General features: G+C 40.8%; 1 protein-coding gene across 3 annotated transcripts in view; it reads right to left on the bottom strand.

Annotated features, from left to right (window-relative positions):
• FRMPD4 (FERM and PDZ domain containing 4) overlaps positions 1–13,987 on the bottom strand; it is a 562,086-nt gene that overhangs the window by 188,468 nt on the left and 359,631 nt on the right. For all 3 annotated transcript variants that reach the window (XM_041740249.1, XM_041740248.1, XM_041740251.1), the window contains exon 2: positions 7,123–7,239. In XM_041740249.1, coding sequence (XP_041596183.1) covers positions 7,123–7,239 — 117 coding nt within the window. The remainder of the gene's footprint in view (positions 1–7,122; positions 7,240–13,987) is intronic.

Here is a 13,987-nt window from a genome sequence, read left to right as displayed (position 1 = left end):
CTCTCTGTAGTTAAGTGGCCCAAGGTAATTCAGATAACGACAAAACCTTTAGATTCTTTGGCTTCCTAGACCAAAAAAAAAAAAAAAAAAAAAGCCAGGGGTTTGAGGGGTTTATACAAGAGAGATGGACACATTAAGTAAACCAGCCACATTTCTAGAGCAAATACACAAGAAAATGGAAACAGACTCTGATACAGGAGAAGACTGTGTAGCGCAGCTCTTTTTGCCATATGCCAAGTTAGAACAGGAATGATAGAGTCATTTCAGAGCCTTACTTTTCAAAGCTCTTCCATCAACTCTGCAAACGTACCTTCCAGCTGGGAGCAGTAATTATTAACTCAGCAGATAGGTGCTTTGTCAGATCCAAAAGAAAACAAATCTGCTCCAATGAAGGGAATAAACAGCCCCTAACGTTCAACCAGGGAAGCTGGTGCGTTGACAGGACGTAATTACCTTTCATTGCATGTAATGATATTATCACTTTTACTTTGTTCCTCCAATTCCAAAATTATAATATACCTCCCTCGCTTAAATGGATGCTTGGGATCCTCAGGAACTCATTTAACTCAATGGCATTTGCTTTTGCCATGAGGCAATTATTTGCATTTTATGAAGAATTCATTGTGTATGCTTGGAAGCAATATGTTTTATTTAAGAATTCTTCATCACAAACACAAAAAATGAGGCAAACTGCTTCTTTTCTAACATAATGCCAATTTGTAACTCTTTCTACAGTTAAAAAGTCACAAAATAATATAGCAACCCAACTCAAATAAATCTCTCCTATTTCCATCCTTGGCACACCTTTCAATTTCCACAAAAAACTTTTGCATTTCATTCCCAGAATCAAAGGGTGACAACTTATGTAATCACTCAGATCCATTTGTCCTTTGTTGGATGTCTATTAATAATGTCGGATTGATGAAGCAGGAAACTGATGTCTATTTCAAATATGAAAATAATACAGGGGATAGTGGGTGCTACCGCCAATATCCAAATCCAACTTTACAACTTTAATTTTTTACAAAAGGAAAAGGTTTAAAAAAAACTGATGAGAGAGAAATGGAGGGATTTATCCACAGAATATGAGCCAGACTCTCTTATGAAATCTTGGGGTGAAAATCAAGGGAAAAACACCTCAAAAATAACCTTAAGAGAACCATATAATACTTGTGAATAATCAGTTGCTTGTGACTTGTTGGGGATATTTGAATTATACTAGGTAAAGCCTAGGGAAAATACTCTGTGGCTCCAGCTGAAGGATGGGGTAAGGATTTGCTATTTCTCTATTCCATGATAATGGTGACTTGACTATTCTGCTTGTAGTTATTAATAAAACTGATCATGGTGACTTGACTATTCTGCTTGTAGTTATTAATAAAACTGAGAGATGGAAGACATAATCTGATTAAATTTCCTTAGATTATACTTTTCTGGAGCTAGATAAGTCAAAAATGCATTTCACACTGACCACTGGACTGGCTAGAAGATGGGAATGCCTAAACTACTCCCAAGACTGGCAATGTCCACACTGGAGAACAAAGTGGAAGTTTCCACATCTCATTATGAATCTCCACTATTCAGGATTCGGGACTGAACTCTCTTGCATTCAGAAGATAGTGACTCAGTTTAATTGCCCACCATGGGAATTGCTGGCAGAGTAATAGAACAGTGTGTCTTGTCCAATAAGCAAGCAGGGCTACTTTTTGTAGACTCACAGGGTGAAGGTATCCAGAAATCCAACAGGCCAAAAAAGAAGAGGAGAAAAAAAGAAAAGAAGAAGAAGGGGGAAAAAAAAGCAAGGTTCTCAAATGTAGAACTTGAAAAATCAGGGCATGTATTTTTGCAATGACCCTCCAGTCTCCTTTCCCGCCCCCGATTGCTATCCCCAGACTCCAACTGGGCTGGCTGTTCATAAACATCTATCTTGCCAACAGTGTTCTAATATTTATTTTGACCATGTTTTAATTTTCTGTTCAATCCTCAAAAGCCAAAGTTCCAAATTTATGAAGGACATTTTTTTTTACACGAATCCTCCCCACTTGCACAGGCCAACGAGAGTGTTTTTACTCCGTTTAATGAAAAAATGGTGTATTAGGAACACACAGTGCTCCCTAGTATCTATGACATATATTTTATGTCTCTGAGGAAGTTAAACAGACCTTGCACAGTTGAGAATGATGGCACGCCTATCGCTTGCACCATACTCTAAGATCATAAAAGGTAAGACATTGTCTTACTAATCTCGGTATCCTCAGCATACACTTGTGTTCAATAAATGTTTGGTGGAGGCATGTTGGCTGGGGCAGGGAGTGCTTTTCAAGGAAGCGCATGACCAGATGACCAGGTGGATGGGCCATTTCAAATGATGCTGAATGGGGAGGGTAAGCCAGGGAAAGGTGGAGGTGAGTAGAGCTGGACACACTTTAATAGGGCTGGGTGATTCCAGGGGTGGTGATGAAGGCTATGGAATATGGGAGGCTTAACATGCATTAGACTCCATTACAAAGCACAGACAAGTGAGGCTTTATAGTCTGATGATGTGGAACAAATTCTACTCTGACTATCCAGAGGATGTGGCAATCTCAGTTACAGTGAATCTCACCTTTTTCTCAAAAAGTCAATTCCCCAATGTAGCTCACTATCTCTCAGGTCGGTTGTCATGGTTTAATGAAATCTTTGGTCTTGCAATGATTTTCTAAACTTGCTTTATCCAAAATTAGATCATATGAAGAGGAAAAGGAGGTGCTGTCCGTTAATTATGTCAGAGCAATACTCATAAACCAGGACGCTCCTGGGCAGACAAGGTTATACTCCTCTATATGTACTGTCCTATATGCACACATACATATATGTATCTTCTATATCCATTTATACCTATATCCACAACTACATCTGTATCTGAATCAAGAGCTATGGTAATATCAATATTTCTTTTTTAAAAAGATTTTTTAAATTTATTCATGAGAGACACACACACACACAGAGAGAGAGATAGAAAGAGAGAGAGAGGCAGAGACACAGGGAGAGGGAGAAGCAGGCTCCACACAGGGAGCCCGATGCAGGACTTGATCCTGAGACTCCAGGATCACAACCCGAGCCAAAGGCAGGCGCTAAACCACTGAGCCACCCAGGCGTCCCAATATCAATATTTCTATCTACAACTCTATCTAAGCTTTATGCATCGACAGCCACAACCACACGAACAACTCTTATTTATTGATGCTGTTCTTATAGCAAGCATGGCAGTGCACATCAAATTCTTTATACTTCTTTCTCTTTCCTTCCATTTCTGGCTCTCTCACTCATTCTTAAAAGGACATTCTTTCCTGAGACTTTCCTTCCAGTCCAGTTTCTCTCTTCCTATCCGAATTTCTCATTTCCCCTGGCTTAAATGGTAATAATAGGAAACTGACCAATTCTTTTTTTTGACCAACTCTTCTTTGACATCTCCCGTAATTCTTAAAGAATATTCTCAGTTGCTCAAACAAATGTATTTCATATTTTTCTGACAATACCAACAACTGTTGTCCTTTTCTTTTTTTATTTTATTTTTTAAAATTTATTTATTCATGAGAGAAGCATAAACATACACATAGAGAGAAGCAGGCTCCCTGCAAGGAGCCCAATGCGGGACTGATCCAAGACCAGGGATCACACCCTGAGGGAAAGGCCGAGGCTCAACAGCTGAGCCACTAGCCCACTGATCTTGGATTTCACAGACTCTAGCACTGTGAGAAATAAAGTTCTGTATTTCAGCCACCCACTCTTTCACAGTTCATTATAAAGGCCCAAGGAGACTAAGACAATAAGACATCAGGATTTTTTACTGCTCCTGAAGCTATTTCAATGTGCAGCAAACGTTGATAAACAGTAGTCTACAGAACATATAATACTATACAAATGGGCACTAAATATGTGCATAATGACATTAAAGTCTTTTTTAAACTTTATGTATTACCAGTTTTTTTAAATCAAATATCAGGTATTGGTTCTACTCTAAATAATTGGGGATGGGAAAAGGAAGATGAAATTTAAACACATTTAACTTCCCTCGGCTGTGTTCTAAAGGAATCATCAAGATAGAATTAGCTCATTATTGAGCTAGGAGACCCTAACTTTGAACAAGGGAAGCCTGGATCTTCCCATAGCTTCATTAATAACTTGAAAGTAGTTATGCCACCATCAAAACCAATTGTCTGATATGAGATACCATTTAGATCCTAAGAGAAGATAAAAAAAGAAGAGATCTAACATCTTTCAAAGAGAATATGTAAAAGAGTGAGAAATTAAATGCAAAGGTGCTAATTACTAGTCGCAGCTTAATTTTCAAATTGTTCTTTTAACTTACAAAACTAATGAGTAGATAAATACTCCACACTGCAAACTAGAGCTCCACAGAAACCTGAGTAATTAGAGTATTTCTTTGTAATCGACAGTACTCAGTAGATAAGAAAAAAAAAAAAGACCCATCAGGATGATATTCATTATAAAACTCACTAGTGATAAAGAACAAACACTTTTGAAAAAAGTACTGTTCTTCACATCTGAAAACAATGAGTCTGAGAGAACTGTGGAAACTTACTTTTCCACTAAAAAAATCCTACAGATTTAGGGGCACATGGGTGGCTCAGTATGTTGAGCGGCCAACTCTTGATTTCAGCTCAGATCATGAACTTGGGTTCCTGAGATTGACCCCTGCATCAGGCTCTGTGCACAGCAGGGAGTCAGCATGAGATTCTCTCTCCCTCTGCACCTATCCCAGCTCAGGCACTTATGATGATTCTCCTTCCGTCTCAAATACATACATACATACATACATACGTACTTAAAAAAAATCTTACAGATTGGGAAAAGTGGGACTGGTAACAACGGTTTTTAATGTTGCTATTCAGTAATCTGTGTAGCTTTCTCTATGAAGTTGCTGCTTTATTCTTATAGGTTTTAAGAGCTGACAGTAGGCCAGTGTAAATGTTACATTCACACCTGGGTTTGCCCTTAAAAATGTCAAGAATACAAAGAGAAATGCATGTGGCTAGAACGAGCTGGGACACCTGGCATCTACAAACAACAGGCCTTGGTTTGGGTTTTTATCTATTGATCAAATGGTTTGGAATGTATGGGAGCCCCAATCCAAGGAAAAAGAAAAATTCATTTTCTTGAAAAAGTCTAACATATACCTCAATACATTTATAATCTGAATCTTTTAGAAAGTGCATTTCTTTGACAGAAATTCTTATTGTTTTGAGTCAAAGCATCTAGGCCACCTGAACTGAGCCAACTGCATGAATTCATAACCATGCTATAAAATAGCACAATATGACAAAATAACATCTTTTCAGCAATAGAAAGCACTTGGTAAACTGTTCAAAGTGAACAACTCAGAATCGAGGATATAAGCAAAATTGTTGGTCTTTCTTCCAGTCTTTGAGCTTTTGGGGAGATTTTACTCCCATGGCCAATCCCAGAGTAGTTTCTATGGTATCACATCCTCAAGAAAGCCATGAAGAGCTAGAAGACCATTGCCCACAGGCTCCCTGTAGTGGGTCATGTTCAAGGGCAACTTGAAACTTCCCAAAAGGCCAGGCCATCAGTAACAAATTGTACTCTGAAGAGAGCTGCTCTCCCCATTACAGGAAATTCGAGAGGTGAGATTTGAGTGACAAAGACTGGAAATCTAAGCACAACGTTCATATGTTTTCCACACAGATCATTCCCGTAATCATGTGGAGGTGCTGAGCTATGCAAAGACCAAATCCCAAAAAATAATCTTGAGGAATAATTTTATCTTTATAAATGAGAAACTCCACCTCCGAGTAGCCCTGTTTGCTTATCAGTCCACAGGCAGATTGACAAGAACAAAGAAATGCAATGCAGCTGTGGTCTGAACAATGTTTCCCTTGGTGTTCAGTATCAACTCAATTGTGTTCGGTTAGGATCGGACATGCTTGCTGGTCTAAAAGTTATTTTAAAAATCCTCATACTTAAGAATATTCCACATAGGTTGTAAAAGAAAGCAGGGTGGACACTTCCTTTTTTGAAAAGTGCAATATGAAAACTCATCTCAGACAATTGCAAAAAACCAGAGAACTACAACCACTGATTCCTCCAAAACTCTTTACCCAAACAGTAAACATAAATCCAGTGATTACACTGCTAAGTGTATACCCATAAGAATTAGAAGCAGGCTCTCAAACAGATACTTACAAAGCAACGGTCACAGCAGAATTATTCCTAAGATCCGAAAGGTACAGACAACCCACATTTCCATTGAGAGATGAATGGTTACACAAACAAGGGCTATCCGTAAAATGGAATATGTACAATGGAACATTATTCAGCCTTGAAAAGGAAGGAAATTGTTATATAAACCACACCACGGATCAATGCTGAGGACATTGTGCTATGTGAAATGAGCTATTCGCAGAAGAACAAATACTTGATTTCACTTAGATATCTACAATAGGTAGATTCCTACAGAAAGAAAGTAAAATAGAGCTTACCAGAGGGAGCAGGGGAATGGGAAGGTAGTTTTCAACAGAGTTTCTGTTGGGCATGATGATAAAGTTTGAGAAATGGAGAGCGATTAACAGTTTTACAATGTTCTGAATGTAGTTAAGTGTCAGAACTGTACGCTCCCAAATGGTTAAAATGTTAAAAAAAAAAATTTACCATTACATTACATACATTTTATCCCATTAAAAAATAAAAAACGCACCACACAAGTCCAAAATCTTAGCCAATGTCAGCAAAAGGAACACATATAATCCTGTTAGCTCATGTTTTTTATAATGAATGACCCAGTAACATCTCTGTCTTGACCATTTCTACAAGGCAATTGAAATGACACTCCTCCAGTGGGGACAACTGGCCTTGGATTGACTAATGAACACTTTTGCTCTTTCCCGGAATTACCTTACTGTACCAAGAACTATCAGCCTAACAGGGCATGTGACCAACTCTGAAGCAACAGCATGTCACAAGACATACAAGTCAGAGGAGATTAAGCACTTTGATTAATGGCCTACGAATATAAGTATGTTAATTCTCTGAGTCAAGGTCGGAAATAGAGACACAGAAGATGGAGAAGATATCACAGTTTAAGCCATTAGCTCTACCTACTTGATGAAGCAGTCTCGGCCATCCCGGTTCGCAGTCATCTCCCATCCATAGGGTGGCACCTGGTTCAAGCCCCAGGTTCCTGAGGGAGGTGGCCAGCCAGAAGACTTCGTCCTGTGGCTAGAAAAAAAAAAAAAAGAAAAATATCATTATACCTGACACCTGAACATTTCTTCTGGGACAGACTCCAGAAGGACTATAGGATTTGCACCATTCACCTGTGAGCTAAATCCTCAGCTGATTAAATGAATAAATATAATGAGTGGTTTTACTGTAGGTACCATGCTCATCAGTTTTCCTTACACTATCCTCCTTCTTTCCTTCCTTCCTCACAGACACCACATGAGTAAGTACGTGTATTCCATTAATGTGTTCCATTTTAGAGAAGAGGAAACAACGAATGGCTCAGAAAAGATTAAATAAATTTATTAAGGACACAATACACATTTTGAACAAAATTTTTGCACACATTCCATGACATTACACATTCCTGATACCAGACATTAAGAAGAGTGGCAGATAAATAGTTATCACACACAATATCAAGGTGTAGATGTAAACTTTCTAGAAGCCTGCATTCCCTCTACACCGAGGACCTTCAGGACTTCTGTTTGCTCAACACAACCAAAATTGCTTCAGAGCAAAATCATAAGAGGAAATATGAAGTAGCGATTTGGGATTGACCAACATCTTTCATCATTGGTCCACCCACCCAATGTGAATTTCTGGATGGCCTAGGAGATCTTCCAGGCACTTGCAGATTGCAAACTGGGGTCAGGAAATGTGGGGGGCAGAGCCATGCTAACATTTCCAGGGCATCGCACTCAGGATCTGTGTATAGCACCCAGGAGCATTTTAGGGGACACCAGGTACAACACCCACAATATGCACAAGTGAAAGTGGCAGCTCTCCCTAGCCAGGGGCTGGCCCCTGCAGCAAGCATCCGAAGACTGGATGTTAGCTTTCCTAAAAGGAGGCAACATTTAATTCCCCTGAACACAGGGCAACTCAACCCCACCTCCCACCCAATGTAGACATTTGCTCTTAAGGCAACAAGTCTCTACCGGTGAAACAAGCCCATTTCCGGTAAGATTTCTAGACGGGAATTATTTTGCATAATTTAAACCAAGTTTGTGGCTGTTTTATCAACTTCCTTTCAGGTTGCCCACCTCCTTCAAGAGGTGTGGGGAGCAAAGGTCACAAATCTACTACAGATCGGGCAAACTGAAGAAAATCCCACCATAGGATTCATTCTTGGCCCAGGAACATTCTTGTTCATTATTAACAGAAAAGACAAGGGCAACAGTTTCTGTTCCTCTTCTTTGCCCAAAAGTCAGCAGTGGTAACTTCCTCTGCAGGTTTTATAAAAACGGGCTGCTTCCCTACAGTTAGAGAACACATGAATTCGCCACCCCATGGCAAGAAAAACTAAATGCCAATTTCCCCGAAGTAGCAAAGAATGCATTTGGAGACCTTTCTCAGGTTAGACCAAGAGCACAAGCCCTTGGTGGGAGGAACACACCATATCCTGTTATTGAAAAGTCTCCCAAAAGCAACAGGATAGTAAGAGGTAACAGAAGAAATACTCTAGCAAAACACTGTTCATGTAGAGAATGCAACTATTTATACTGGATGACTAAGTTACGCACGTATCAGAAAGTTCATGTTCATTGATGCCAGAGAGGGCTAACTTACTAAAAACACTCTCCTCTTTTAGGTATCCTTCTCTTTCATGGGTCACAGCCACCAGAGTCTAAATCACTAAAACAAGATACAGGCTTCCTAATGTAATTAACGTGTAAAATACGGTATTAGAAGGCCTGAATTTTTTTTTAAGATTTTATTTATTTATTTGAGAGAGAGGGAGAGCAAGAGAGAGCAAGAGGGCACCAGCTGGGGGAGAGGCCGAGGGAGGGGGACAAGCAGGCTCCCTCCCAGGACCCTTACATCATGATCAGAGCCCAAGGCAGACACTTAATGGACGGAGCCACACAGGAGCCCCTAGAATGCCTGAATTTTATTATAAAGTACATTCTCTCCTGTACAGTATGTTCAGTAAGAAGAAAACAACAGTTCATGAAGATGTATTCCAATAAAGTCTTTTGTCATAAAACACCAAATGAAGTGCTAATACTAGAGAAATTTACAAATGTTAGTTCAGTAATAGGACATTAGCTGATACAAAAAAAATCAAATAATTTGTCTTTTAATGTGCTGACATAAAATACATGGAATGTAGCAAATTAAAAGTGCATGAAGAATGAAAAAGAGCACCCTAAGTATCTAAACATAAGGGTCTTAAGACAAATCAAGGACAAGGGTCATAATTATAGAAGGATTTTGCTCCTGTTTCTCTGAGATTGCTGGACCCAACAAGATGTAGCCTTGTAAGCGGAGTTTGTGCTCCCTTTACTAGGGACTCCTTTCCGGGCTCCAACCTCTGTGTCTTCCTGAAACTCTCTTCCACTCAGACATTTCTTCATCCCGGAATTGCTGAAAGATCACTCTTTTCCACCAGGGATGCAAAGAGTTAGCATCTTGGAGAGGAGAAGATGGGCCTGTGCTTATAAAAGTAGAGTTCCCTGGGATGCCTGGGTGGCTCAGTGGTGGAACATCTGCCTTTGGCTCAGGGTGTGATCCCGGGGTCCTGGGATCGAGTCCCACATTGGGCTCCCCGCAGGAAGTCAACTTCTCCCTCTGCCTGTGTCTTTGCCTCTGTCTCTGTGTCTCTCATGAATAAATAAATAAAATATTAAAAAAAAGAAGACGACTGTTCTCCACCCTAGGGATGCCAGATTTGCCGACTATAAACACAGGATGTCAAGTGCTATGAGAATTTCATATAAAAAACAAATTCTTTGCATAAGAAAATCTCACATAATATTGGGGGGTTATATATACTAAAAAATGGATTCATCACTTCTATGAAATTCAAATTTGACTAGACATGCTATATTTCATCTGCAAACTCTGTGCTAGCGCCTCAAATAATTGAATACCCAGATTCTCTTCCACAATCAAAGAAGACAACTTATCCATGGAAGTAAAGTAGCAAAGCCCAAAATCCTTACAATTTGCCCTCACCTACTAGTGGGACCAAATACAACTCTCACAGAGTCCGTGATGTGCTATGAAGCATCCTCAGCTCCCTGACTAGACTGAAACCAAACTACCCATCCTCCTCAGGTGTCTGTGGTCATGACAGGGGCATAACAAGGAGTCATGATGTAGGGGTTTTTCTATTTCCCAAATTTACCTGGTAAGAATAGCCTCACATCATTTGGTAACTATAAAGATTACCACACCCTATAAATTATGATTTTGGAGGTCTGGGTTAGAACTAGGAATCTATGAGTGAGTGAACGAGTAAGTGTGTATGTTAAAACAAGCAATTCACATAATTCTCTTTTGGATAGTATTGCTTGATTTACCAGACTAAATCAAACAAAAGAAAACAGGAATGCCCAAGTCAATCGAATTTCAAATACACAATGAATAAATTTTATTATAATTATGACCCATGAAATATTGGGAAATACTGATACAAAATAAATATTTGCTGTTTCTTGAAAATCCAGATTCAACTGGACATGCCATATTTTACATGGGAGCCGTGGGGTGTGGAGAACGCTAGTCTCTGCTACTCAAAGTTTGTGTGAAAATCCAATGGCCCGAGAATCCGCTGCGATGTCGGCATAATGTGAAAACTGTGTTTTATCAAGATCCCCAAGTGACTCCCACATGCATTAAAGTTTGCTAACTACAGCCCAAATGAGTGGTTTCTGATGAAAAAGCCTCCCAGCAGGTTGGAATCACGTGGTCAAACTTGTTAACTCCAGATGCCTGGGATGGAGGCCAAGCCACTTGAGGCAAGGTATCTGAGAATGAAGCCAAGGCACTGGGATTTCACCCCAAGATGGCCACGCACTGGTCAAAGTCATTCTGCATTTGTATTTGGGCTGATTGAATCAAGAGCAGCACAGCGAGGCCCTCGAGAGCCTGAATATCTCAGCAGTGGGTTCTCCAAGTGTGGCCCCACAGCAGTGGCAGCAACGAGGACTATATGGCAAATGCAAATTCATATCCACCACCCAAGACCTACCAAACCGGAAAGGCTGAGGCGATGATGGGGCTGACGCCTGATGGAGGGAGCTCTGTTTCACAAGCCTCCAGGCAAGGCTGATGCCCACTCAACGTGGAGAACCACTGAGTTAGAATCAGACTCTCTTTAACTCAAGCTCTGCTACTACTTCTCCACAATCCTCAACGAGTTGCTCAACCTCTAACCGCCTCGGTCCCAGCAATTTCTCTATAAATGGTGGTAATGGGCCAGGTCCTTGGAAAAACATTAAATTAGTTTTGTAAGGCACTTAGTACAGTATGTGCTAAAAAGGCACGGCTAAATAAATCCCAACAATCCCAACGTAGCACTGCAGACAATAAAGGGACTTAGGGGTGAGGCAACAATAGGTGTCTCTAATCGTTCTCGAAATAGAAGAAGGGTGAATGGCTCAGTCCTCTATTCTTTTCCAGTCAGGCAAGAGCAGGCTGATAAGGGGCTGAATCAAGCCAGGTGATACCTTCTTCCAAGGTCACAAGTTGAGTTTGGCTGTTCTCGAAGCAGAGGAAAAACATGAGAGAGTTTTGCCCAGGGAGGCAGTAACCCCAGTCCTGTGTGCGATCCCAGGGTACACAGGGACAATTTCAACTGCTCTCAGGCCACACCTTGAGATTCCTTGCAACCCCAGGTCCTGTCACTTCAACCTGAGATCATGGTTGTGTGAACGGCTTTCAAACACTTAGCTCAGCCTTCAAAATAGCGACCTACATTGCCAGGGCTATTTCAGTCATTCCAGAAATTCTCGGCCACTGACTGAACTGCTTTGCAGTGCTGTGCTTCTCACATCTATTGTTTGCAGCAGATCGAAAATGGCCTGGACAAAAAAGATCTTCATAAAGGAGATGAAGGGAGAGGAGCCACGAGGGGTATGGGTCAATCTGCAAAAGTATTGGTGTTGGGACCGTCAGTGGAAGCCACGCGCACTTTCTAACTGTGTGCACACCTCTAAGCCCAGGACCCAATCCTGGTGTCATATCTACCCCCCGGCGAGGGCCAAACCTTAGAAACCAACCACAGGGCAATACTGGGACCTGGTGGGTGAGAAACAGGACTCATGATGGGAGGAAGGGATGATATCTGGGAGAAGGATGGTGACCAAGGTCTGGCTCCACAGTCTTGATTCAAACGCATTCAGATGCTGCCACTCACGAGCTCTGTGACACTGGACTCTAAAGTACTTAGGTTCCCTCACCTGTGAGAGAGCCTTAGTCTCCGTCAGTGGTTCTCACCACCAGGAAGACACTTGTTTTGGAGACATTTTATGTGATCATAAAAGAGGCGAGTGGAAGCACCGCAGGTGCGTACACGGGACGAGGCTTGGATGCTGCTACACATCCTCTAGGGCACAACTCACCGCCAACACAAAGAGAACATGACATTCGTGCCCCATCTTAGCTCATCAAATTGTTGTGTAAAAGAAACAAAATGATGAACGCACAGTTCTTCCCACATTCCTTGATGTGCTCAAAACACTTTGGTTGAAAAACAAACAAAACACCCGAACATTCTCAAAGGTTCCACTTATAGCCAAATTAAAACGAGCAGAATCTTATCTTTCCATCACAATGAGAAAGTTCAAAACCAAGGTTGTTCCACAGAAAGCCTCAAGGCCTTGGGTAAATCATTTGGCCTCTCTGGGTTTTAGCTCAATGTGTAAAAATACAAACATCAACATTCAGCTCTCAGTCAGGTTGTGCAGACAACTAATCTATGCCAAGCACTGAGGTCCAGTGGTCGACTCAGTGAGAATAGTCTCATCAAACGCTGTTGTGTTAGAAGTGGTTATCATTATAATGAAGGTAATTTTAGTATTTGACCTCTTGGTTAACCACCACTTCTACATACGGAATGTCTTTTGATACAAAATCGGTGTCATCATGGAACAAAATGCCCGCGAAAGCAATAGTGTTTTTGTTTTAAAGACGCAGAAATGTACCTCAGAGAGAATGAGCAACTTGTCCCATGTCCAATGGAGGCACCTGATTGTCCTCAATGGAGGGAAATAAGGTCAGCCAACAGAGCTGGACTAGAGAGCACGGTGTGTTTCATGGATTGTACGAGGGATGGACATAGTGGGGCAGAGGGAACAGGCCCTGAAACGACTCCCTGTGCACAATGCCAACTGCTGTGACACAACTAGTTAGGAGCACCCAGGACTTCCTACCCTAAATTCCATAATACTTACAGTGTCGTGAATTGTGACTTCAGCATATGGGTTTATTTATATACCTGGGAATATTATGGACAACAAGCCAGAATTAGCCTGAATTGTTTGAAACTGGTATTGAGAAATGAGTTATTATGTCCATTTCAGATACAATAAAACCGAAGCCATATCCATTCACTTATTCATCCCGGATACGCAATAACCTTACAAATCTGACAAAATCTAATTCTTCCCCCAAATTTGATCATCCTTATCTCTTTGGACTCAGAGATATTATGTTCAGAATACCCCAAGGTTATATAGTGATACAGATGATGTTACAGAATGTAAAGCATTTTCTCATTTGTTTTGCTCTAAGTGGTGGCTGGATTACAGTACCCAAAAACCTACAAAAATTCCTAACGTCACACAACACACAAACAGGTGATATACAAAGTAGTAGGTGACAGCCATATGGTTTAAGGTAAAGGAATTAGAGGAAATAGAGAGGGATTGAGACAACTGAATAAAGAATGCTTTTGAGGACTCCGGGGTGGCTCAGTCACTTAAGCATCTGATTCTCTATTTCTGCTCAGGACAAG

This window comes from Vulpes lagopus, chromosome X (genome assembly GCF_018345385.1).
Source record: "Vulpes lagopus strain Blue_001 chromosome X, ASM1834538v1, whole genome shotgun sequence".
Classification (NCBI taxonomy): Eukaryota; Metazoa; Chordata; class Mammalia; order Carnivora; family Canidae; genus Vulpes; species Vulpes lagopus.
This window is presented reverse-complemented; position numbering and strand designations above follow the sequence as displayed.